The sequence below is a fragment of the Pyxicephalus adspersus genome, chromosome 9 (assembly GCF_032062135.1).
Source record: "Pyxicephalus adspersus chromosome 9, UCB_Pads_2.0, whole genome shotgun sequence".
In the NCBI taxonomy this organism is placed as follows: domain Eukaryota; kingdom Metazoa; phylum Chordata; class Amphibia; order Anura; family Pyxicephalidae; genus Pyxicephalus; species Pyxicephalus adspersus.
Window position 1 is genome coordinate 25,954,200 of NC_092866.1, and position 27,908 is coordinate 25,982,107.

Genomic DNA, 27,908 nt, shown 5'->3' on the forward strand with positions numbered 1-27,908 from the left:
CCGCCATGGGCACCAGGTGAAAGAAAAAGAAAAAATATATATATACTTGAACTCTGAATAAATTAGCCCCTGGCAGCAGTAAACAAGTCATCACAAAGACAGCAGTTTTAGGATTAGCATAAACTGAAAATCAAAACCTAACCACACTCCTAAAAGCAAGTCATTACATTACCATAAGGTATTATATACAAAAGAAATAAAGGAGGCAGCATGAAACATATTCAAAAGAAAGCACAAAACATATTTTTGCTTTTATTTCCAATTTTGTTGATCACTAAATGAGGGGGAGATGTAAAATAAAGCACAATCTAGGTTGAAAGGTAAATGATTTAAATGCAAAAGTCAAGTTCCAAGAATTGTACACAATCAGCCACCATTTGGCAACAAGTTTAACATTTCCTTGTTCAGTAGTGTGTGTATGATATTATATATTTATACTATTTTGAACTTTGCATCAGAAAGTATTTAAAATGATAGAAGAAAAAAAAACAACAAAAAAAAGGGGAGAAGAAAAAAAAAAAAACATCCAAAAAAAGGGGGGAGGAAGAGAAAAGAAAAACAAAACAAAAAAAACAAAATATGGGCAGTTGATTTCTATTTTCCTTTCTTCTGTTAAGCACAACCAAAGTTGTGCAGTGCCAGTCGAAATATGTCATTTGTACAGACCCATACATCTTGAACATTCTTTAGTAAAAATATCTGATGAAATCCAATAATAGGGTCATCATCTGCCTGAAAACAAAGCAAATACATACAAATTAGTACAATTATTAAAACAACTTACTATTCCGATATTGCAATGATTCAAAGTGGACCTAGACATATCCATCAAGCAATGTGAGACATGTCTGTTATGGATGATATATAAAATACACTATGTATTCTGCAGCTCCTCTTTTTCATCTAATACAGTATTGAAGCAGAGCAACTCTTCCTCCTGCTATACTTTGTATTGTAATAAGCCAAAGCAGGTGTAGCAGAGGTATTGCTAGCCAATCTCCTGAGGCTTCTGTAAGTCCAGAACAAAAGTCACTAGTCGCGAAAAAGTGTAGTTTCTAATCAGGAATACTACCAGAACAGGTACATTTATTTATCGTACGGACACAAACTGTAAAACTAATAAACTAGTGAAATGAATGAACTAATCTGTGATGCATAGTCAAACTGTAAAATTTAGGTTCACTTTACCTTAATAAAAATATGCATACATTTTTTTTTTTAGTGTTTTTATTTTTTTGTTGACAAAAATGCTTTTAGTTTCAGGTGCCAACTCCTTGGCTCTCTCCTTGACCTCAAATATAATAGTCTCCAGTGATGAAACAACAAACGAGAGCTAAAGAAAAGAAAGGAAAGGAAAGAAAAAAGGAAAGGAAAACTCTATGGAGGATTAGTTTCTGCTGTCCTCCCTGGACTTGAATATCAGTTGTTCCCAATCCACCTTTCATTGATCAGACGAGAGACAACCATAAAAAAACATTGGCGAGTCCTGTACACATCATATTCTGACCTAAAACGAGCATGACGAGTTTGTCTCGGGCAATGATTATCTGATGTCCGTGTATAGCAAAACAGCTATGGGATTTATGGTAAATGACTCACTACTACCTGACCTGGTCACATTTATTTCTAGAGATAAAGCAGCATGGCTAGCAGGTAGTTGACTAGTTGTGCAAGTGCCTGCTAACCATACATATGTGAATAAGCTCTTGTGGGCTTCAGTGTAGCCAAAAAAAGCAATTTTTTTTCATTTTGGGACAAACATGAAATAAAACTATCCTGCATCTCGAAGCACTAAATTCAAGAACACACACCTCTCATACAAGACAGGAATCAATTTCTCATTGACCTCATTGGTACAAATCCAGACACCATTCCAACATTTTAATAAAAACACTTGCTGAAATCCAAGGATTTAGTTTTAGAGCAGAAGATTTAGATAAAAAAAATATATATTAAAAAATGTAAATACAAATATAAGTAACATAGAGGTGAAACATTAGTAGGAGGTTCTAAGTAAATCACAAATTACTTAGAATTACTATATTCCCTTTCTGCTTAATCTTTCGTCCGAAAAAAGCTTCATGAAACTTCACAAAAAAAAAAAAAACCGCACAGGCATGCACAGGTTTCTGTAATAAAACAAAAGCTACATGCACTGATTCACCCATAGAGTGAATGTTGTTTTAAATATTTTTTTCTTTAAATCTTTAATATAATATAATATAACCATTACACATGCCGCTTGAAGTTTGAATTTGTAGACTTTCTGTACACTTGTTGCCATGAATATATCTATAGTCTATTTAACTTTTTTCCCCCAATTTCAGATAGAATGAGCAAGGGTTAGAACCCCACAACCTGTCATCTGTCTGCTCAGGAGATTCACAATTCCTATTTGCCCTGGATACCATTGATACCAGTGCTCAAATTATTTGCAAACACAAATTTTTATTTTTTTTGTTGGGATCACACTTCTGAGATGCCTTAAACAGATGTGCAACAACTTTTTTTCTGGCTAGAATAAAAACATGTACAAGAATTTTTTTAATGCACTGCCACCTTTTTACTAGTTCTGTACACATTTGGACAACATGTCTCATTAGACAGATGCCAGATGATTGTCGCTGGAAACAATCTTTTGTGTGAGTTCCAGTGACAAATAATAAACAAGAGCTGTACACAGTGTGCTATACTGCTTAATGGGGAGGAAGGGGGACGAGTGATTGGCACTAAACTGTGCTCCCCCCAATAGAAGTACATTGTAGCCGTTCATCAATCTCAGCATCTCTTGGGAGACAAGCTTCTGACATGTATAGGAAGCTTTAACCCCCCTGGCGGTATTCCCCAGTGTGGCTCGGGGTGAATTTTTTTGTACCAAAAGCGGTAACCCTGAGCCACACTCCGGGCAAAAAAAAAAAAATCATACTTGCTCCCCACAATCCAGGGGGGTCCTCCAGCGACCCCCGGGCGGCTTCTGCATCACATCCTTGGCTTGTTTGATGTGATGCGTGTAGTGTCGGTTTGCTGGAGAGGCGTGGCTTACATTGTAATCTGCTTTTAAAACATTGATCACAGTGATGAAGTTATAAAAAATAAATCTAAAAGTTTATCTATTATTGTACCCTTGTTTGGACCAATTACATTTTTTTAAATAAAATTAATACATTTATTTTTATTATATTATTTAATTATTTTAAAAAATGAATATTGATAAATATTATAATTTATGATTTGTGTTTCAAACTTTATCATACCCGGGAGTTATTCCTAAGAATTACAGGCCTAAAATATTGAACAACAAATTTCCACGAAAAACAATGTACCGCTTTTGACATAAAGATACTGACATAATTAATAACATAGTTATTAATAAGCAGTAAAAAGGTAATAGACACCACCAAATATGGCAACAGTCAAAAGCAAAACAAGAGGGGCAATTAAAGTGTTATTTCATTAATGCAAAAAAAAAGGATTTTCATCCTAAAACAATAGGACATCTCAATGCATTATCTCAGAATGGTGGGCCAGATGAACTAAAGCATTGACCTACAGGGGCAGTCTGTACCCTCAATTTAAACCTCATGGCAAACAATCAAGGAATAGATCACATTGCAGGACTGTAATGCATAAATTGAAAACAACCATGAAACTGAGGCCAGAAGATTAAAGACCAAGGAACAAGCAAACAGAGGAGTTGGACTCCATCAGCAATGTCTAAACCACAAGAAACACAGGCATTTAGTGGCAAGAAACCTATATCTGAAGAGCTGCATGGATTCTGTTCCCAGAAAGGTATGCAGATTTTAGTAAAGCTGCTGCGCTCCTAGATTGGCAATAGTATCAAGAATAGCCCCTAGAACTGGTATTAGCGACTGAACAAATAGCCCCAGCAAAAATAGCCCCTGGAACTGGTATTAGAGACCACAATAAAAATGTCTAGGATTGTGGTTTAATATTGGTTGCCAGTGGAAGTGCTGGTTCCTGCTCCATTTCCCCACCATTTATTGTCTTTCCGCATTGTTTTTTTCCTAATACCCCGGGACAGTGTTTTTCAACCATTGGGTCAGGACCTAAAATTGGTCATAGTTGTGTTTGTGTTGGGTTGCCACATGACATGCATAGTAAATTTAGACTAGTTTGTTCCAAGTACATGATATAAATCATTTAAACTAATGCAGTCTCATTTGTTAGTTACAAACAATTTGGTCAATAAATTAAATCAATAAATTAAAGAAAGCATGCATTTCTATGGGATAAAAATGTAATCCTTATTCTTTCTGACATCACCCCCCCCCCCCCTAAATCCAGTGAAACAAATGCAACCATTATGCATACATGAGTGAAATGTATAGAGATCTAACAGACATGCATAGAGGGGGTGGGGAGGCAAAAGTTGTAAGGAGAGAAAACCTCTCAGCCTAAACCTTGCTGAAATTTTTATTGATATCTCCTGGGTTCCGGCAAGTTAACAATTTTCTTAACATCTTGAACTCAATACAATATAAAGAATTCTTTTATCCACCAAGCATTTTCTATATATGTATCTTTTTTGCAACTAATAATGGATACAACTATTCGAAACATTTACAATTTGCACGTTTTCTTTTTAACAAGAAAAATGTTTTAATGCAAATATAACATATGTATTGCTTTTTTTTTTATATATAACACACTGTATGTCATGTTAAGTATTGCTAAGCTATATGGATGTAATTTTGTCTTGGTAGATAAAAGTTCTTAAAAAAACAAAATAAAACATAAATGGAGTTAAGAGAAGGGAGGGAGATGGAGTATGACTGCCAAACGATACTGAAATCAAGAGGAGAGGTGGTTGTGTTGGGACACTAACTGCTCTAGGAGTTGCAGAATTTTCTAACATTGAAAGTAAATAAATATAGAAGAGAAAAAGAAAAAAAACACTGAACATTTAAATACTCTGAAGCAATCCTGCTGCCAACTGAAAAATTTAAGCACAACTAAACTTGGTGGGTGGGAAGCTTCTACCAGTCTGGGAGTATGCACAGAATACTTGCCGATTAGGGCACATACTTATCTTGGGCTGTCGCCCAAGGGATGAAAGGTCCTGGACTGGCGGATTTCCATGAAGAAGGTGACCATGTTTATTGGTTAGATGTCATAACATTGTCCCCGGTGGCTGGCTCTGTAAGCAGCGGCACAAGCTGCACTCCACATGCGCCATATAGTTTAGAGCAGAAACAAAAAGTCACCAGGAACCAGGGGGTTAAATATTTGACAAAAGAGACATACATACAATGTTCCAAAGGAGGGAATAATATGACCTCCAATGGACTTGGTGTGTGTCTCTGTTTTTTTTTTAATGTTTTTCAAAAGCTTCCGAGGTTGATTTTCTATGATTTCGGTGCTTGCTAAATATGTCCTGACATCCTGACAAATGCAGAAGGCATTTTATGGGGTTTAAAGGGGCAGATGTGAGACCAAACACCCAAGTGAACTTCACCTTAGAATAATTTTCTAAATAAATGTACACACTAAATTTCCAGATCATTTCATTGCATGCCAGGCAAGAGTCACTGAAAAAAACTATGAGCAAAATCAATATCCTAAACGTTTTAGCTTTTAGATCTTGCAAAACGCAAACTGGGAAAAAAAAGGTTCCAGGGTTTTACCTTAAGCTGGCCTACAACCATACAGATTATAGAGTTGTCAAATGTTGGCTGATGGTCTTGTGAGGTGATGCTATGCTGAATCTTCTGAAAGGGAAGCCCCTGGAAAAAAAAAAAACACACATCAAGGGATAAATTAAAAAGTCATGTCATGTTACCAGTAAAGCTATTATCGGGCAGTAAAGCTATTATTTTATGGCATTGAAAAATGTATGCTTAGAGTGGGGGAGGGCTAGAACAGTAAATCAGGGCCACATTAGAAAGATTTACCTTCAAAGTAGAACTAAACCCTGCTTTATTTACCTGTCCCCATTCCGTCAATTTCTTCCATCTTATATTCCTAGATGCGATCTTCAGCCGTTTTGATTGCCTGGGCTGGGGATAATGCAGCTTGCGCACAGTAAATCATCTTTAAGTCCAGCCAAGCGCTGGGGAAACTGGGATTGCCTGGTAACCAATGCCAGGCTGGGTATGCAGTCTTTTTGAAAGTTTTTCGGAGCAATCAGGCAGGTAAGAACGCTTATTACAGAAGGGACACCTGTCCCTTTCTGAAATAATGCCCTGTCTGATACAAAAATGTGACATTCTGTAAAACATGTTACACAAATAAACAAAGTAAAAAATGTTTTTCCCCTTTTTGTCCTTTTACAAATATGATCAGGGTAACTATTAACTAAAGTTAATTTAGGTTTATCAATTAAAAGCCTTTTGTGTCCTAAGAAAATATCTAAAAAAATTTTACAAGCAAAATAGTCACAAAAGTAATGCATTCAAAGACACCTGAATTTAGTTTGAACACACATATTTAATGTGGCTGAATTAATCTTCTTTTTTGAAACCCAGCAGATTTTATACAGAAAAAAAAATTTTTGGTTGTGCAGAATTATCAGTGTCCTTTTAACCTGTGAGCTGAACTGATTATCTGCTTTCCCATCTACCTTATATAAACTACAAACACCTTCCTTTCCTTCCAATGTCATGGAGCAAAGGACAGAAAGAAGTCTAAAGCAAGAAAGCAGCTTAGGAGGACAGCAGTGCTCTTTCACAGACGCAGTATTCAGATGGATGTCATTATGGAACCCAGTTTGCAGAAGGTAAATCCCTATAGTGAGGGAAAGAAATATACTATATGACCGCACTGTCTGGCTAGAGTGTTTGAATCAGATTGACCAGAATGTATTGCATAAGTATTCATGCTTCCTTCTGGAATTTTTCTCAATTTGTAGTGTAAGGGGCTAGAATTTTAATTAATCCTGGGGGTTTTAATATTTACAAAGAAACACTTGAATCTTCATTAGTGTACATAGTAATTGAAATATAGTGAAGAGTGACTTGGTAATTGTTCCCAGCACAGGTATACATTCATGACTTTAGTACTGCAGTTTTGCCAACTTTTGTCGAAGTAAGCAAGTAAAAGGCAGGTAAAGGTTTAGACCATTCATAGTTTTTATTGCTATCTATGCCTTTCTATAAAGATTAACTTTTTACCTCCCTCGTGACCAAGACAGGTAGTAAAGAAAAGACCAACATACATTAAAAATATTAAAATACTTCACAGCGGTATTTTACATAAAACACAGCAGTGTTAACATAAAAAATACATTTTTGTATCTAACATATCATAATAAAAACACCACAACTACCAGTTAGCCCCTTTCTTACACAGAATGTAGGTAAATCCATAACGTACACATCCATCCTGAACTAACTTAGGGAGGCCTTCCACACCATGAGTATACTATACATTAAAAAATCCATATAACACATTTAATCCCATTTCTAAAGAAGAGGGGAAAAAAAGGGTGAATGGAGAATGGAACAAAAAAGGAAACCCCACCATGTCCATCTCTAAATGAATATCTACATAATTTGGTAAAGCTCAATATGTCATCTCAATAATTTGTGAAAGAAAGAGGTTTGTTTAAATATTATCCAAGCAGCCAAAGTATCAAGACATTTCTTATTATGATCCTCGTCATCGGCTACCAGCTCCTCCATAAAATGTATATTCTCTAATATCTGTTCGTGCTGCAGTTAGAAAACGTCTAAGAATACATTAACCATTTTAAAGGATCCAGGGATCATGAATTAAAATATCAAATCCTGCTCATTTGGTACTAAAGAGTATTCACTAAAAATCCAAAAAACGTTTTTCTCAAAAGGTTTGTATTATCAAAAAACCCCCACCAGATGTGTAACATGGTAGACCTTTGGAAGACACATCACCAAAAGATTCCTGAGTGGTGGACAGATATTCTTCTACAGGTAAGCGGTACCATCGAGCTAAGATTTTATAATTTCTTTCCCAAGTTCTCTACAGTCAAGTGATGTAACATGTGTCAATACACACACCTTCAGGTCTAAAAATGAAGAAAAGAAGGGGGTTGATCTGTCTATATAGGAACAACGAAAGCTTAGTATCCAAAAAAGCCTGCAGATCAGATAAGATGGGGCGTCTACCTGCTCTAAGTATCCTGCGAGTTCCAAACCAATATTCGCGATATACAGTGAGCAGTAGGAAATTCAGGATTATCAAACAGTAGGGTTAGCAGACCCAACTTAGTTGATAGAGATGTAATTCGTATAAGTTGGCTCCACAGAGCCACAGTCATTGAAGGAAGATCATGGTACCAAGAACTACCTCCCTGATAACCTATCCACCAACCGAAGGTCCAACAGGACCATTGAAAACTCTAGTTCCACCCAATTCTTATGCTCTTTAATGTGGAACCAGTCCACCAATCTAATCAACAAAGACGTCTGATAATACACAACCCCCATATAAGTTTCCTAAGACATTTTCCAAACAAACTTCAATAGAAGATAGAATGGCAAAATTTGAAATGTATATTATAAAAAAAGATGTCCTTTTTAATATTTATCATAGCAAACCATGAAAGGGGTCATTTAGAATAACGTTAGGAGATCTCTTTGTATTTCATGAAGAAACAATGAATCCAGGATCGCAATGACCTAAGCCTAAGGCATATAGAAAGGGCCAACTCACTTGATTGAAGGCTTTCTCTGCATCTACTGAGAGAAGGCACATTGACCATTGGTGAAAGACAAAAGTTTTAGATCGGAATATTTTCATAAATTTTCATAAATTTCTTTAAGGAGAGAAAAACCTTTGAACAAAGAATGATAACTTTGAGACTTTTAGATGTTTTCATGAGAGATAATTAACTGAATGTGAACCTCATTTTTTTAAATCACTATCAGATAGTATCATGGCTACAGCGCTGCATAATATGTTGGCGCTATATAAATCCTATTTATTAATAATAATAATGGCGGTTCACAAGTCTGTGACTGGCTTTGTACTTATGTGAGATGATTGTTGTTCAATACGGGCTCATCTTGGGCAAGAACCAGATGTGTGTACAGCAGATGCCCCACTGAGAAGGTAATGGAGTAGAGCACAGCAGGGTGCTGCTCAATCATCCAAGCCTTTCCATAGAATAGAACAGCACTCATTCTGTCACCTGTCACTTTTGTCACTGAAAACAATCATTAAAGATAATTTCCAGTGATGAAAATTGCAAGTGTGTATGCAGCCCTACTCATAGTTCTCCCCAGTCCCCTTTTAGTGGGCAGGACGCCCGACTGCCGTGAGTCCCCCCCATGTAGCACTCATCCGCACCTCTAAAAAAAATCTACCTGTAAATGTATCCGCCTGAGTGGGTGTGTGTAGTGACATCATCAGAGCAGTCCGACAACTATGTGTGTTAATGCTACATGTCATACTCTGCAGCCTTACAGCATTCTGTGTAGAAACCTTCACATCTCCTAAACCTTATGTTATAATGACTTGAAATTTTCAAGGTGCACAGAAGTCCCTCTTAGCTAATAGTAACCACAATTTCAGCCCCCCAGACTTTAGGGATTTAAAGATATGGGGATCAGAATCTTAAAAACAACATTGGGGGGTCCTTTCAAAAGCAAGTGCATCTAGGAGTCCTTAATTGAAAATGCAAATTCGGGACCACAAGGCCACTTACATAGCAAGGAGCATTGGCATGGGGCCCCTAAATTATTACCTACCTGTCACAAATCTATAACTGTCATACTATGTTACCCTTTTAGCTTCTCTTCTTTGAACCCCAATATCCCCAAGAATTGTGGGGTGTACAAAATCAGAAATCAAGGTGCAGAAAAATGTTTGGTTTTGAGAACAGTACGTAAAAATTTAAGGTCTCCACCGCAATTCTCTTTGCTATGTAAGTAGCCCCGGGGGTCCCTAAATTTGCATTTTCAATTTTTGGCTCCAATATGCACTTTCTTTTGCAACAGCAACCAAAATGTTAAATTTTCACAAGTTTTTAAACTTGTTACCCCATATCTTAAAATTCTTCAAAGATAATTTGGTTACTAGTAGCTAGTATCACCTGGCTGTGTAGACTGAAAATTTCAAGCAGATCTGATGGATGGAACACAGTGAGTTGTTAGGCTGAAGAAAATCACAGCAGCCTTTACAAACACAGTTTTCACACTGCTGCTGATGTCATCACACTCACACACACGTGAATATATTTCACCGTTTTTTTTGGGTTTTTTTTGTAAAATACGGGCAGTGATAAGAGGGGAACACTGGCTGTCCTGCCCCCATCTGCTAACACATGCTCTTTAAAGCATGATTTCCTCATTTATATAATGGAAAAATGTGTTGTTTTTTCTGTTCTATTTTTGGTAGAGGACCCCTCCCTTTCCATCTTTACTACCACAGTGGTTAAGACTGAAGAATAAATCCGCAGCTTCCTGGGTCATTTGCGTCTCAAATCCCAGGTGTCTGTGGGCTGCTCCTTTGGGGCATGCCTAACATTGGGAATATATCATTAGGGGCATTTCCTATAATGTAAAAATTCTCATGCATGTGCAGTTTTTGTACTGCTAATGTGAACTAAATCACACTATTACACTACTACAAAGGATTATTACACTATTAAAACATAGAACACTAGACAGTTGGATCAAAATACAGAGCACTGAACAGTTTGGACATATTACAAAAAAAAAAAAATTGGACATTTAAAAAAAAAAAATTAGGGCTAACACTGCTTACTCTCCATTCCCCTTCCCAGGGCCCAATTCTGCCCCTTACCCATTACCTTTCTCATTATATTAATCTATGTCATTACAGTTTGGACCAAAATGGGGTTGGGGGAAAAAAAAATTGAAAAAAATGAAAAACTGAAAAAATGTTATAGGACTATAATATATATTTAGTCCTATAATAGTATAAGACTATACTATCTATTTAAAAAAAAAAAAAATATTAAAAAAAAAAAAAAAAGACAGGTAACCTACAGTGAGACAGCTGCTGCAATTTCAACCCTTACAATCAAGCCGATTGAACAGTGCATGAGGCAAGCAGTTGAAGGTGCAGAATACGTCAAATTTCCAGCTTGTTTTACTGACACAATCTAATGCGCCTAAACCAGACAGTAACTTTAAAAAGGTTGCAAATATTAGTATTTCATAGGTAAGCTTACATTGCTACACTATTTGATTTTTTAACTAGTTGGATGGAAGGGCTTCTTTTTCCAGTTTGCTCTGCTCCAGCCCTGGCTGGTTCACATTTACTCTTGTTGTTGCTACTATCTTCCACACCATTTCAATAGTTTATACAGTAGAACCCCGCTCTAGTTTCATATACCTTTAAAAAAAAAAAAAGGACTTGCTAGTAAAAGACAACAAAAGAGCCTGCAGGAAGAGCTTTAAGGCAAGGAATGTTACTTTCCAATAAAGAATGGATGACAAACTTCCTTAACCCCATGACCCCCATGATTCTCTTTATACATGAGACTCAGAATACATGATATTCAGTCAGAGCATAATCCCCTATACTACATCCTTGGAGGATATGTAAGCTTTTATTGCAAATTCATTTCAGTTTGACAAACCCATATGGGACTAAGTACAGTGTTTAGGAAATTAAAGTGAGAGGAAAAAATTATGAAAGCAAAACACTTACAGTTATTTTATTAATAATGGCATCCTTCCCTTGAAAATGCTGTCCTTCCCAGCTCAGACAGGAAGCATCAGTCTGCAGGGGGAAAAAAAAAAAGAGATAATTTTGAAAAAATATAAAAAAAAACACACACACTTATCAAATAGTCTATCTATATCAAAGATTTAAATTAAACATTAGGGAAATGAGACCTAAACAACTCTGAACCTGGACTACTAGTGAAGGTGGTAAAAGAACTGGGAATTTGCAAGATTTTAGAGCAGTGTTTCTCAACCATTCTAACGCAGGGGAACCCTTTGAAATAACTTTCTGGAGTTCAGGAAGAACAACTTGATGATGAAAGGAGTCAAAGGACAACGGCCTGTCTTATACAACTGTACAAACTTTGACCGTTGAAATAGTAAAGAGACAGTATGTTATAAAAGATAATATTATCGGTACCTTCAACATGAAATGCCACTAGACAAATAATCCCAGTTTATACTCGGGCCAATAAATGTGTACAATTTTTTGTTACACAGCACCATCTACTGGTGGCCAACAATACCGCACATCAATAACGCAAGAGGCTCATCATTCCTCAAAAATACCAAATACTTTAACCTGATAAAATGATGAAACTGACCAAGCCCATATGGATGTATTTGCTCACAATATTTATTTTTTTTTGCTTTGTTTGTGATGAGTGTGTGTGTGTGTGTGTGTGTGTTACAGTAACTTGCGTGTGTGTATTTTATACACAAACTGGTGTGTGTGTAGAGGGTAGCTAAACTAAAGGAAATTAGCAACACTTAATGGTTGTTAAGGTGCACAGTGGGGAGTGTTGCTGATTTTTGTCAGGGATGGTAATGCTCCCTGCTGTTTAACTCTTTGTTGTAGAATGATCTATCCTGTGCAGACTGCAACAGTACAGTGTAAAAAGGCTATGCCAACAATTGATACTGTTGCATGGAAGAGAAGACTACTTTAAAACAATTCAGGATGTTGCTGGACTGTATGGAAGGGCAAGTGTGTCTTTTATATTCGTGCAACAGTTTAAATCCCTTAAACTAATATTTTATTTCTATATTTTTTATCAAAAGTATTTAAACTTATTTGAAGGCAAATGAAAAACACAAACATTCTTTCCTTCTTAACATGTTTATGTGAAATTGGTTTAAGAGCAGATTTAAAAATTCACGTTTAAATTTCACACTCTTACAATACAGCACAACGCACATCTAAACAGAATAAAGGAGGAATGCAAATAAAACGTGATCAGAGTACATGGCAGGGCTGAGATTGAAAGCAGCAGCAAGAAGAGCGTACACATGAGCCATATAACGACGATGAACCAACAGCATGTCGCTGAGTACCACAGCAAGCAACCTGACCCTTTAGCAGTAATGTCCAGCATTTTGAAACACTGGACTAATGTGTATATTGCTTTAACCCATCTTCAAGCTATGCCAGATGTTTCATCCTACTAACAACGTAGTCTTGTATTTCAATCTTTTTATTCAATTTTTTGGGGAAAGCGGGGGTATGGGGAACAATCACATTACAAAAAAATAAAAAATAGCATATATTTTCGTAACATTTTTATCAAATCAACTGTAAATCCAGATGGGGAAACAGGGTCAAAATTAACAACAAACTAGGGTGGGGGGGATCTTTGTTTCTGTTAAGGCAAGAGTCCAGAGTTGCAGTGCAATAAGCAAAGGTATAAAGGTGCGTACACACTTCCAATTTTTATCGTTCCAATCGAACGACGAACGATCGATTGGGCAAAAAATCGTTGGTAAAAAAGTAACCAACGACGCCGACGAACGAGGAAAGTCGCTGGAAACGAACGACCGGACCGACGGATCGGATTGGACGACGATCGTTGAACATCGTTCGTGTGTACGGTCGTTCGTTGATCGTCCATGTTCAGAGCATGCGTGATGAACGAACGTCCGTTCACTTTACTGTCGTGCACATAGTTCCTCTGTCGCTCAAACGATCGTATCTATTGTGTGTACAATATCTATGAACGATCGTGTCGTTAACTCTATGTGCAGGATCGGTGCTATACGATCGTTCGTATATATCGTGCATGAACGTTCGTCGTTCGTTTTCCAACGATAATAATTGGAAGTGTGTATGTAGCTTAAGAAGTGTCCTTGAAAATGCATGTAAGCTTGTCATTGACCATGATCCAGTTGAGATTAGAGTATAGAGCTGCAAAGTTAACAGAGGAAGAATTTTCACAGCGATGCAAGCTGCTAGCAAGATATATCCCAACAGTTTTTCATATGTTTGGGTATTGGCACAATAACCATATTGAACAATGCACATTCGGGAGTCATTGGTATAGATATTTGCGAAGCCAAAGAAATCAAATCAAAGACTAGTAGGTTGAAAAAAAAAAAAGAGACAAGTTCATCAAGTTTAACGCCTAGGGAAATAAACATGGATATAAAACCCTTTGGACATAGTTGATTCAGAGGAAGACAAAAAAACACCCTGGTACATCTTGCACCAACAGGAGAAAAAAAAAATTCTTTCCTGATATCATGAGGCAATTCAGATGTTCCCTGGATCAACAGTCCCTGTTATCTTTACTTTAAAGCTTTAATACCGTTATATTCTGTGATTCAAGAGAAGCATCCAACTTTTTCTTAAAGCAATCTTTAGAACTTGCTGAAACTACTTCCTGAACTTACTCCAAATTTCTTTGACTGTTTGACAAGATCTTACATAGATCTTTCCCAAGTTGTTATATAGGTTTGGAAGAAGAGGAAGAGAGAGTAGAATTTAAAATAGAAAGTTTGGCCTTTAGATCCTTTATTGGATTTACAAGATCTTTCAAACAGTGCAGGTGGTAAAAAAAAAGTGGGCGGGGCTAGACACAGCAAATTTGGAGCTCCTAGTTATTTATGCCATAGATATCCAGTAACCCCTGCTATTGTGTCAGTGTTCTACCTGCCCCCTATACTTTGTTCCAACTTTCTAATGCCTGGCTTGTTAGAATGAACAATTTTTCCATTTTTTTGTATTATGCCCCAACAGTCTAATGCTGTGTATTTTACCCTCCCTAGCGGTTCATTTTATTCCGGTTTTATATGTCTACAAGCGGTACATTGTTTTTCATGAAAATTTATTTTACAGTATATTAGTATAATAAAGTTTGAAACACAAAATCATGTAAAAACAATAAATTGAATAAATTAAAAATTCTATATATTTAAAAAAAATACACATTATACTCATACTATTATATATACTGTAAAATAAATGTTCTTAAAAATAATGTACTGCTTTTACACATGAAAATCCAATGTATTGCATTCAATACAGTTATTTTGTATTGAATGAAATACAAATGAATTTTGAATTTCCCGCCCTGCCCGGCTGGCAATGTACACAAGCACCGACGTCCCTGGGAACTCCCCGGTGACCCATCAGATGCAGAAGCAGGAAGAAGAAGAAGATGAAGAAGAAAGAAGACGGAGATCGCGGCGCTGGACACCCGCGGATCAGGTAAGCGCTCTATTTACTAACTTTCCCATAGATTTACATACCACGAGTGTGCCTCAGGGTTACCACTTTTAGCAACTTTTTTCCACCCCGAGTCACACTCTGGGTTACCTCTAGGGAGGTTAATCCAACTCCCTAGAGTTCCATGTTTTAATAATGTAAACCCTTGTAGTAGTGTAAAATTGTGATCAATGTGGATTAACAAATTAGGCTTAGTTCACATTAGCAGTAAAATAATGCCCCTCCTGAGTTGACTACCTCTTGGCAACTGCTGGGCACCTGGGATTGGTAACCCGTGATAACTGCTGGGCACCTGGGATTGGTAACCCGTGATAACTGCTAAGCACCTGGGATTGGTAACAGGTGATAACTGCTAAGAACCTGGGATTGGTAACAGGTGATAACTGCTAAGAACCTGGGTTTGGTAACAGGCGGTAAGTACTGGGCACCTGGGTTTGGTAACAGGTGGTAAGTGCTGGGCTTTTCAGGCCTAGCAGTTTTTCATGCAGCAGTGGTTCATGACAAGAGAAAAGTGAGGGGTAAACGCAGCAAATGCAACCTACTGCCAATGTGAATTCAGCCTACCTTCAGATGTCACCTCGTAGCGGTATACCTAGGTAACACAAAGAATGTGATCCATGTGATCGCAGATGGGGGCAAGACAGCCAGTGCCCTCCTCAGTACTGCCAAAAACAAAAACTTCCTGTGAAATGTATCCACCTGCAGTGTGATAGCTGTGTGTGTAAAGTCTGCTTGTCAGATTCTGCAGCCTAACAACTCATTGCGTTCAATCCTTTAGATCTCCTAACATGTTGGTTGTAATTACCTAAAATATTTTGGGTACACAGAGGACTCTCATACTAACCAAATTTTATTCTTTAATTTCAAGAGTTTCAAAATATGGGGATCACGAGTTTAAAAACCTGTGGAAATTAAAGATTTGGGCTGCTGTTTTATAAGAATAGTGCACCTAGGAGCCCAAAACTGAAAATGCAAATTAAAGGACCCCTGGGGCTACCTACATATAGCAAGAAGCATTGGGTTGGGCCCCAAAAAAATTTGACCTACCTTTCACCAAACTATATTTGTAATACTATGCTGTCCTTTTTTGCTTCTGTTCTTTGAATCTCAATTTATCTGGAATGGGGAGGTGCAGGAAACTGAAAATGTAGGTGCAAGTGGGGAACAGATGTATAAACCCCTAAAATTTCTTTAGCAAGGCATCATTAGAACATAAGAACCTCTGCTCATCAGTGCAAGTGGAGGACACTTGTGGCTAACACCCCCCCAAACTTTCATCACCATGGCATCATTACATAAACTTTGCCCATCAAAACACGCTGCCCTGTTACCCATGACTTACCCTACCAGAACCTGAACCCCAATTTTGTTTTGATAGGCAGAGTTTTTTATGTTCTAAAGATGCCATTGAGATAAAACTTTAGGGGGTGTTATCCACAGATGTTCCCCACACATTTTCAGTTTCCTACACCTCCCCATTCCAGAGAAACTGGGGTTCCAGTGTTAGAAGTGGGCAGTAATGTGTAACAGGCAGTGTGATTGCCATAGAAACGAAATTTTAGTGTGTGTGTGTGTGTGTGTGTGGGGTTAGTCAAAGGTGTCCCCCACTGCACCTACATTTTCCGCTTTGTCCAACCCACCATTCTAGGGAAATTTGGGGTTCAAAGAACAGAAGCAGAGGAGGTAACAGTATGACAGGTATAGATTTGTGAGAGATAAGTATAAATTTAGGGGCCCTTCTCCAATGCCCCTTTCTATGTAAGTAGCCATGGTGGTCCCAATTTGCATTTTTTAATTTGGGAGTCCAAGGCGCACTTGTTTTTAATACTGTGACCCCAATGTTGTATTTTCACAAGGTTTTAAAATTCTGATCCCCATATCATGAAATTTGTAAAAGCTGGGGTGCTGAAATTGTGAATGGTGGTAACCTGGTGGTGGTAACCCTGTGCACCCTGAAAATTTCAAATCATTATGACATACAGTTTAGGGAATATGAAGGGTTATACACAGAGAGCTGTAAGGCTGAGGAATGTGACATGCAGCAATTATACACACACTGCTCTGATGATGTCATTACACACGCCCACTAGGCGGAGACATTATTTGCATGATGTTTGTTTTTTTCTCCAAAAGACTGAGCACAGCTATGAGAGGGGGAGGGAGAGCCTGTGTCCTGATCTCTTCATAGCTGTGCTCTTCCCACTCCGCCCGGCTCTAATCAGCTATCAGCTCTTATCAGCGGAGAACGGAGCTAGCACAGCAGCCTCTCCAGTGTCCCTTCAGAGGTGCTGAAAATGTGCAGGGCAGAATATTCACGGCAGGTGGGCAGCCCGCCCCCCAAAAACGAGCTGGGAAGAACTATAGCAGAGGAAAGGGAAACCGTGATGACGCTTGAGCTGGTTTCCCTTTCTTCAGCCAATCATGGAGCGAAGCAATCAGTGGAGCCCTGCTTAGCTGACAGCCTAGCGGAACTGTGGCATGTGTTCTTGGATGCAGAACATATGCCACAGCTCCGATCTGGCTGCAGGAGCAATCAAGCTATCAGCAGAACAGAGCTCCACTTTTTCTCATTTGCCCTCTAGTGCCTGGGGATCCCACACTGCCAGGAATCCCACAGCTGTGCTCATGTTATGAGTGCAGCCGTGGGAATCATCCTTTCATTGTGGGATAACCTGTATAAAAAAAAAAAAAAGTCCTAAGTTTGACGCATAAAAGTAAAACTTAAAACACATAAAAGTGAAAATGCTTATGTAATATTATTTTAAAAGGCTCGTAGAAGTGAATAAAAACGCATATAAGCGTGGCAAGAACGTTTACATGTGTTTTTAAAACCGTCCATGTAGACCAAGCCCTAACACCTCATATAAGCCAGGAAGAAAACTTCTCAAATTATTTCACAAGTTTATTCCTAATCAAGACTTACCTTAAAACTTTTGGGAGATGTATTAAATTAAACTGTGGCTTTAGAAGTACACTGTACAGAGCAGCCTGCCAGTAAACAACATAATCATACTCATGTTTTCAAAAACCATAGATTATACTGCCTTTACAGGAGGATTGAACACAATGGAAATAAGAGGACAAAATGGAAACTAGGCCCTGTATTTTAATCTGCTCGGTATGGCATGTCTCAAAATCCAGGAATGGGATTCTACAGTGAGCAAAACCACGCAACAAAAATGAGAATGAAAATGTCAATACAATCTTCTTGTACAAATTTGAAAAATGTGGTCCAAGCTGCAGCCTTACAAACTTAAAGCACAGATGCCCAATGGGAAAAAGGCCCAAGATACATTTCCTGTCCTAATGGAGTGAGCCTTTACTGAAAAAGTGGGTATGTTAACCATCATTTTGTAACACCACGACAGTATATATTTTTAAATAAATGTAAATGTTAAACGCTATACAAAATATTACTTAAATATGGTGCATAAAGCACACCCAAAAGAATATACACAGCAACTAATATTAGAAAGTAAAAATAATGCTTTGAATGTGTACTTGTGACTAAACAGCAGATACAAGGTTTAGGATATTATTGTACGATCACAATACAATTGGTCATTTAGCAAAATGCAAACATTCAAATAAGCCCGGGCATATACTTTCATTTACTTATGTACAGGAGAAACCCTTATTTGTATGCAAAACTTTGTATTAAAATAAGATACAGCAAAGCAGAATGTTCATCCAGAAATATCTCTAACAGCATATTGGACAATGGCATATAAGGTTTTATTGGCACCTTCTGGACTAACAGCAGATGTACAGTTCTAAGTGTGCAAGGTTTTAATGTATTCAAATTACAATTTGATCTTCTGGTTAAACTGAATGGACATTTTTTTTAAACTTCACTGTATTTATGTACAATTAAGCACGTGAAAATGGGAAAATTGTCTGAAAGCAAACAGGTAAAAAAAAAAAAAAAAGATACTTACATATATAGATTTTAGTTGTGTTCTATCACTGTCAAACAGGCGGTAATAATGTTGTACAAAGCTACACCCAATCTGCTCCCAAATCTTTTCTCCCATTGTGAAGACTTACAGATCTGCAAAGAGAACATAATTCTGAATTTAAAAAAAATTGAAATCCTCAGCTGAAGAGTACCTACTGCTCATAGAATAAAAACTAGTTCAACATATCACTTGTTTTAATATTGTCTATAGAACAGAAGTGGACATTTAAAACACACACACAGAATGGGAAAAAAAAGTTTTTGCTGTATACCAAAGATTTTTATGTTTTAAATCTATACTATTTTACTTTACCAACCAAGCCCTAACTAAAATTATAACTCATACAATAACATTACTTAGCACACAGCAAAAAACTTTTCTTTTTTTTTTACCCACAGTTTACCCAGTGCTTCTGTTAACCGTTGAGAGAGAGCAAACATATATGCACATATAGGTGAAATCCTGGCAACCTGGCTTCCAAGTTCTGGTGTTGTAGCACTTGGAGGAATCTGTGGGAAGGTGCTAACTTTCAACAGTGTCTAGGCAAAAGGGATGCATGATAAAAAGAAAGCCACAATTTTAATACCCATTTACAGTTTTTTTTAGTCCATTTTACTTTAAAGTGTAAATTAAAGTTCCATCCAGTCAAAATTACCTGGGCTTTCTTGAGAAGACCACCCAGCAAGGTAAAAAAAAGCCACATATTCACAAAGTAAAGAATTCGGTGTCTGTCCTCAACCAAGTGTACCTTAACTGAAAAACCACCAAGTTATAGTACTAACTGACAATAGAGACATAGAATGTCTTTTTTAAAAAAATAAATAAAAATAACTTCCTGGCGGCTTTTTGTTTAAGTTGTAAACTGTACGCAACATACGGGGGGGGGGGTTACGTGATTTCATGATTAAAGAGGATGAGACTATAAAGATCTTCCTAGGACAGGGGACGGCAAACTTTTGAGTTGGAAGAGTTAAAAATTACAATTTACAAAATTTCAAGACCCACAAAATTTTTTCTTGCCAACAATAAATAGTACTCGCATAAATAAAGTTTTTTGATAAAAAAAAGAATCTATTTATTCATAAGAAAAAATATCTATTTATTCATATATAAGTAGTGTTGTAGTGTTTTTCACAACAAATTGGATTATATATATATGGCATTATTAGATAATTACTTATTATTTAGGTAAAAAATTAAAACATTTACTTACAACACTAACTTGTCGTCGAAAGCGAATTAAAACCTACATAGAAACATCCGACGACGGCGTCATTCGAGAGCTTACGACGGACTGACGACAGTGACGACGCGTGTTACGGGGGAGGGGTGCGGTGAAAAGCGAGTACAAGTGGCTGAGAGATAGAATCGGTGCCTAATCCTCGTTAATCGATTCAGAACGATTTTGAAATGTTTTTTTTTTTTTGATAAAATAAATAATATTTGCGTATGGAACTAAAGAGCCGCAGCTTCACATCCAAAGAACCGCAGGTTGCCGACCCCTATCCTAGGATGAAGCGATCACAGGTCCTGGACCTGTCATCGCTGCAGGACAACTACACACATACAAGTATGTGCCATATGCAACTGTCTTTTGGTGCTGGAGTGTAAGCTTTAATGGAATAGCTTGCAGTTCTCCCTAGCAACAAGATTCAACCCAGTGGAAGGTGATCAGTGATCACTAAAGCTGTGACCATACAAGTCGTGGAGTTTCTGCAGTGTTAACATGATGGCAAGACACAACTTTGTAATTGTTACATAAGCTACTCCCTTGGGAGACAGCTTCCTGTACAAGAAGAAAAGATGGGATGTTCCTCCCCCGACTGGTTCACTTGATCCAGGACCGCACCTAAGCCATAGGCTGAATTGAAGTTTGCACAAGTATGGAGATATGGATGATCAAGGTCTAAAAGGCTTTTTTACATTCTGGAGTCCAGGAACCCAGTTTGGGCATTTTGGGCATTGGGTTCAGCTTCAAATGGTACTATGGTTGGCCAACACAGAGAGGGCAAGAACAACATGCTGACGCCATTGACAGACTTATTGCCACCAAAGGAAGATAATTAGCGGACACACCAGAACCCAGGTGAATTAAGGCATGATTTTTGTATCCTTTGACAGGCCTTGCATGGTGGAAGCACAACTTCAGAACTTTGCTGTTAAATCCTGCTACAATTATGCAGGTTAACAAAACATCTCAGGACAAATAATCCTGACAACCCAACAGCAGCCTTGGAACATCTGGCATGTCAAAACAAAGTATCTAGTGTTGACAAGGTAACCAGGCCTAAGTATCCACTGTAAATATCTATCAAGAGGTGGGGAAGAAAATTTTGGTCAATGCACACTTTTAAGACCCTGGCAGAGACAACCTGGCTCCTGGAGTGTAACTTAACCCCCCTAGCGGTAATCCCGAATGTGACGAGGGTGAAAAATACGTGCAAAAAGTGGTAACCCCAAGTCGAGGAACGTGACCGGGCGGGAAATTTACTGAGTAATCTGCTTTTAAATGGCGCCTGGGTCCTGGCCAAGCTGCTTCGCCTATTATCAGTTAGAGGGGATTTCCCCCTGGCATCATTCCCCGAATTTACTATAGCTGCTCGCTTCACCGGAAGAATGTGAAGCTTGCAGCCTCCGAGTGATGCGATAAGCATTGTTGGTGGATCTAGGGGAGCAGGGCGGGACATCCCCATCCCCGCAAAAGGGCGGGAAATTTAAAAGAAGATTACTATGTAATCTGTTTTTATTTTTTTTTTTTTTACAGTACAAAACACATAATAAAAGTACAAGTACATATTTTAGTGCACCAAGCATCTTTGCCAAGTGCCCCGATTTACATTTTGCCCACTATTAGCGCTGACCTTGATCTGACCCTTTGATGACTTGATTGTTTCTGACGGATTGGTGGAGACCAGGTGGCATCCAGAAGGCATCTCGCCGGCGCAAGCGCTGTTTTGGAGGAATTTGAAAGCAGCGATAGCGATTTGGAGTCCCTTGTGGCATCGAGCGATAGCGATTCACCAGGAATTTTGTCATCAGACAGCAAAAGTGAACTGAGCGACGATTCTGAACCTGAGGTCAGTGCTGTGCGCACATGGTGCTCCACGGACCTTGATGCGGACCAGGAAGCACCGCCAAGATTTCCATTCAGCGGCGCACCTGGGATGAAAATTGAGTCTGAATGCAATGACCCCCTGGCATATCTGAAATTGTTTTTGACTGAAGTTATCAAAAAAATTGTTGTGGAGACAAACAGGTGAGCCACTCTTGTGTTTGCTAAATTTTTTGCTAATTTTTTATTATGCAAACATGTGTGCTGCTCTGTGTTTGTTAACTTTTTAAACTTTTTTATGCCAACATGTATGTTGCTCGGAAATTGCTAACATATTACTTGCAACCTTCACCACACTATAAAAGAACATATACTAAAATTCATTTTTTGTTTTATGCAGGTACGCTGGACAACAACAAGGTGCTCCACACCTGAGGTTTGCAAGAAGCAGAAAGTGGGAACCTGTGACCAAGGGTGACATTTGGCTGTTTTTGGGCTTGGTGATCCTGCAGGGAGTTGTGGGCAAACCCGTGCAGAAGTGGTACTGGTCCAAGAACAAAATGATTGCCACTCCATTCTTTGGCACAGTCAGGCCAGAATACAGCATTTCCCTCATAATGAAGTACCTGCACTTCGCAAACAATGAAGAATTTTATAAGACTACCCATCCTGCACCAAAACTGAAGAAAATTTGGGAAGTGTCTCAGATGGTTCTACAAAATTTCCAGAAAACCTATGTGCCAGAAAGAGATGTCAGCATTGACGAAAGTCTAATGGCTTACAAGGGGAGGCTCAGCTGGGTGCAGTACATTGCCTCAAAGAGGGCACGATTTGGTGTAAAAACTTATATGCTGTGTGAATCCTCATCTAGCTACATCTGGAATACGGTGCTGTACACTGGAAAAGGGACACAGTTCAACCCCAGATACAGCCATTATGGATTGGCCACATCTTCAGTGCTATCCCTCATTGAGCCAATGCTAGATCAGGGCTATTGTGACATACCTGACAATTTCTACACCTCTCCTGAGCTTTACAAGTTCCTTCTGCAACACAGAACAGTTCCCTTTGGAACCATTAGGTTTAACATGCGCAACCTGCCATCAATGTTTGCAAAAGGGAAGCTAAAGACAGGAGAAATTGTTACCTGGCAGAAAGGCAAGATGATGGCCCTGAGATGGCGTGACAAAAAAGATGTGTGCCTGATGAGTACTGTCCATAATGCCTGCATTCTGTACAAAAAAAAAGTCAGAGGCCTGTGAATCATTCAGACTTCATTTTGCAAGTTTCCGAATCCATAGTCAAGAACCACCAAACACCATTAGTGGCTATGAATAGACCTAGATGTCGTGCTTCCACCGTTGTGAACCCAGAACGCCTGACCGGTCGTCACGTCACTGAATACATCCCACCAACCCAGAAAAAGGCGGCACCTACAAGGATGTGCGTGGTTTGCTGCTCAAAGACCGATGACAGAGGAAGGAAGAAACGTAAAGAAACCAGGTTCTACTGTCCTGACTGTGATGTTGGACTTTGTGCAGCACCCTGCTTTAAAATCTACCACACCCGGGATGTCTACTAAAAATGTCAACTAAAAATGTTAATATTTTTTTTTCTAAAATCTGCATTTAATTTATATTAATATTTATCAATAATATTGCACCCTTGATTGGAAAATTTCAGTGAGAAATTTTTGATAAAATAGTTTTGTGGTCTATTTCATTTTTTATGATTATGATTTAAAATTCTTATATTATAATTTATGATTAATTTATAATAAATAAATATAATTATTATACCCGGGAGTTAATCATAACAATTACAGGCCCACAATAAACAAAAATTTCTATGCATAAAAAAAACTGACAGAATTAGAACGCTAGGGGTGTTAAAGAATATGGACAATTAATTTACAATTACAACCAATAAACCCTGGGACAGCCCTACATAAATAGTCAGATGACTGATAGACTGAACTCCAACACTTGTTGTTTGGAAAACCACTTAGGAAGGGTCCAAGGTTGGATCCCAACTGTCCCAGTGATGACTCCATAATTTTTGAAAAGCTCAGAATCCACACAAATTTCCTACCTCAAATGAACACCCTAGGTGATATGAACGAAAGGTGGAAAAAAAAAAAATAGGGATACAAGTTAAAATAGTCATAAAATAGCTGGTCATGAGGGTATCCAGGGCTCATTCTCAACCTGTTAGACCGATATCTGAACTGCAGGTTCGAGAGCTTCCTTCACTATAAAGACATAACCTGGATCCTAAAGCCTAAATGAAAATATATTTCCTGCACAGGTTGGAGACCTTTAAGCTTTACCTGTGAAATCTAGTACTGGACAGGAAACTCCCATTAGATTTGGGAAAGTGAACAGGTTGAAAAGGGAGAGAAAGGACCCCTTAAGCAGATCAATGTTTTGTCTGGAACAAAACAGGGACAGACTGTGTATACACATACATTAAACTATGGTGCTGGCTACCTGGGATCTACCCAGGAACCCCACTCCAGTGCTCCTGCAGCTTTCAAATTCCTTATCACTCTGTTGCTGCAATTTTCCAGTCCTGGGGTCTTCAGCTATTTTCACTGATCTGACCTGGATAAGCTAGCTCCAGAAAAAAGAACTCAAGAACTCCTGACACATATTCATGCAGCAACTATACACGGAGCAGAATGGCTCAGTGTACACTATGAGGCTAAGAGTTACACTTGAAAAGTTTGTGATTTGCAGTAGGACAGGTGAAGCATTTTTGCCTGCCTAATTGCCCTGTGGAACTGCTAAAAATGGTTGCTGGGTTACCCAGCCCTCCTGGCCACCCCTGCAGTAAATGGGACTGAATGAAAATTGTGCGTGGGAGTTATGTCATTATTGCCCAGCCAATCAAGATGGCCAAAGATCACAACTAGGAAGAAAAGGAAGAAGATGGTGGCGCCATGAGAAAGAACGCAGACAGGCAAGTAGAGGGGTTTAGTTCCACTTTAATACAGATAAGGCTGATCTATAAAACAAACAGATGGAAAGTATTTCCTTAAAAACAAAACACAGCTCAACTTAAAATACAAAGAGCATGTAGAATTTTGCACATTGGTGTCATTTGCATGGTAAGCAAGGGGTTGACATTTTTAGAACAGAATTAAGTTAGATGGTCATTTTGTGTTTTTATAGCCATTTTACATGTCCCCTTGGGGACAGTGCTGCCCTCCCCTACATGTCTGGACCCCAAAAGAAGCTTATAGTGCGCAAGCTTATAGTTCCACAAAAATACTTAACTGGGATCAGGTAGATTTATTATTGCAGAAGGGACAGGCAATGTCACTTCTGCAATAAAAACACACTTGCCTACCTGTTCACAACCTTTTCACCTATCTGAATTTTTTTACTTTATATAAAAGGATTGCTAACCATTTTTTAAAGGGACTTTAAGGGGGGACCCCACCCTTCCAGCTTTAGCCTCACAGTGGTAAAAACCAAAAGGGAAACCCAGAGCCTCCTCAGATACATACGTCATGTATCCCAGGTAGCTGCGGGGTTGCAAAAGGGGCTTTCCTCTAATGTAAAATAAATAATACAAATGCAGTGAGATCAGCACTTTTTTTAAATTTTTTTTGGAAGAAGCATTACTCAATCCCACACCTCCACAGTGCGAGATCAAATGACAACAGTAGAAGAAATATAGCGGCGTCCTGCCCACGAAGAAGAAAGATAGGATGGCACAAGACCGACTGGACTAGGTAAGTGCCATAGCTTTAAAGTGGAACTCTGAAAACAATGTACACACGTGCAATATTTGTCGCTGGAAAGGATCTTTCACGATCCTTTCCAATGACTAATGACTCCACAATGCATGAACGAGTGCTGTACACTCAGGGTCGCTAAAAAACAATAAAAAAAAACCTAACTTACCTTCTTCCTTTGGCGTCCTCCAGCGTCCTGCTCGTCAGTCCAGGTCCTCTGGCGACGTCCTCCTTCTTCAATCTTCTGGCGACTGCAGAGACGTTCTCCGGGGTTTCCCGGTGATGTCAGTGCATGCTTCGGTTCGTGCCGGAGGAGCGGCAGGAAATTCTAATAATTTTGTATTGGATTCAATACAAATTAACTGTATTGAGTCAAATACATAGAAATCTTTTTAATATATATATATATATATATATATATATATATATATATATATATAATACATTGCGTGAAAATACAAACAAAATTAGAATGCTAGGGGCTTTAACTCAACATTTTTACTTTACATAGAGAGGCTAGTAAGGTAAACATGTTTTTTTTTTTTTAAAAAAAAAAAAAAAAAAAAAAAGAGTCTCTCTTTTTTTTTTTCCTCCCTCACCCGATCTTGTACCTGCGCTATGACGGAGAAAGAAGACAAAAAAGAAGACGAAGAAGACAAAAAAGAAGACGAAGAAGACAAAAAAGAAGACTGAAGGTGGCAGTGCCCGACGCTTCCTCTGCGCTGGGACAGAGAAATTCCAGGACGACGCAGGATCGAATTGTGGGAAGGACCAGCGCCATCGAGGGATCTGCAGGATTAAAGGTGAGTGTGATTTTTTTGTTTTTCGTTTAGTTCCGCCTACTTTATGGTGGTACTTATTACTTATATGTTACATCATCTGCTGGGCAACAACTTCTTCTACAATAGACGTCTGTCAATGACATCTCACTCCTGCACAATGAAACCCCGGGACAGTCCATGTAATAACATTAGAACACATCTTTTCCATGGCAACTATAAGCACTGCCATGTCAGTGTCATGTGAATATTTGAATGTATCATACCAGTGTCAATATTGAGAAAAGTGAGAAGGGGGTGTGTACATTACACTTTTTAGAAGAATAAAAAACATACCAAGCCCCGCAGCACATTTCCGCTCAGAGCAAATACATAAAAACATTTAGGTTTCCTTGGAGTACACATTGACGTGGGAAATTTGCAGAATTTTGTAACTGTAATTTTGCCTAAAGCTTACATTTTTCACCCAAAAAAAATGGAAGGGGAGTCATATCCAGCAATATATGAACTGTGAGGTACATAGAAACCATTCATTTATTGAAAAGTCATTTGTCAGAAGCACATTCTAGAAGTTCCTCCACATGCAGAATACTTGGGAACATAGAATAGCCTCACTCATAGAACCTCTGGCTACCAGCTCAATGGATTCATTTGGCAGGAAGTTCTTTCACATTCCATTCAGACCTAAAATAGATTCACCATAGCCCTCGTTTCTGCAATCCAATTTCAAATCTGTGCTTCTAGTGAGGCCACTGGATCCGCCTCTTCATGTGCTTCTGACCAAGTTGAAAAAAATGACGTCCCTTCTTATGACTGAGCAGGATTCAACTTCTTTATACAATTCTAAACGCTTTAATGTCACATAAAATGCAAGGAAATGTTATGGCACCATCACCACACATCTCCAGCCCAATTATCTAATATAAATGATACCAGATAATCGCCCTGACCAGCATGCTCCACACACGAGGCCCAGAGCCCATCATGCCTTTCAGCCAAGTCATGAAGACAGACCGGCCCGGGCATACCGATAAATATTCCCCTGCAGACTGGAACTGCAGCAATGCACTACAACCCCCAGCGGAATATTCTAGAAAGATGGGTGAAATATCAGTTCTACGTCTTACCCAGAACCCGACCGAGCTCTGCAAGGTCCCCCGCCACTTGCGAACCGCTGTCTCCACCCTCCTCCGTTGAAAATGTGCCCGGCCTTCACTAGGCGGATCCCGGGCGCAAGT

The 27,908-nt window shown here is 38.5% G+C and overlaps 1 protein-coding gene across 1 annotated transcript; it reads right to left on the reverse strand.

Annotated features, from left to right (window-relative positions):
• Positions 1 to 220: 220 nt before the first annotated feature.
• On the reverse strand, positions 221 to 27,895 carry LOC140338667 (nuclear transport factor 2-like). The gene is made up of 5 exons (XM_072422957.1): positions 27,798 to 27,895; positions 19,077 to 19,189; positions 11,620 to 11,691; positions 5,649 to 5,747; positions 221 to 732 (listed from the first exon to the last, which is right to left on the reverse strand). Exons 2-5 carry the CDS (start codon positions 19,170 to 19,172, stop codon positions 613 to 615), a joined length of 387 nt encoding a protein of 128 aa, XP_072279058.1. The 5' UTR covers positions 19,173 to 19,189; positions 27,798 to 27,895; the 3' UTR covers positions 221 to 612.
• Between the last annotated feature and the right edge of the window lie 13 nt (positions 27,896 to 27,908).

Excerpts from the sequence above, each read along its gene's own strand:
- LOC140338667 (XM_072422957.1), bottom strand. The coding sequence starts at position 19,172 with ATGGGAGAAAAGATTTGGGAGCAGATTGGGTGTAGCTTTGTACAACAT. Across the intron at positions 11,692-19,076 it reads CACAACTAAAATCTATATAT|ACTGATGCTTCCTGTCTGAG; the intron begins GTAAGTATCTTT and ends TTCCCCCTGCAG. Across the intron at positions 733-5,648 it reads TGGTTGTAGGCCAGCTTAAG|GCAGATGATGACCCTATTAT; the intron begins GTAAAACCCTGG and ends CTTTGTTTTCAG.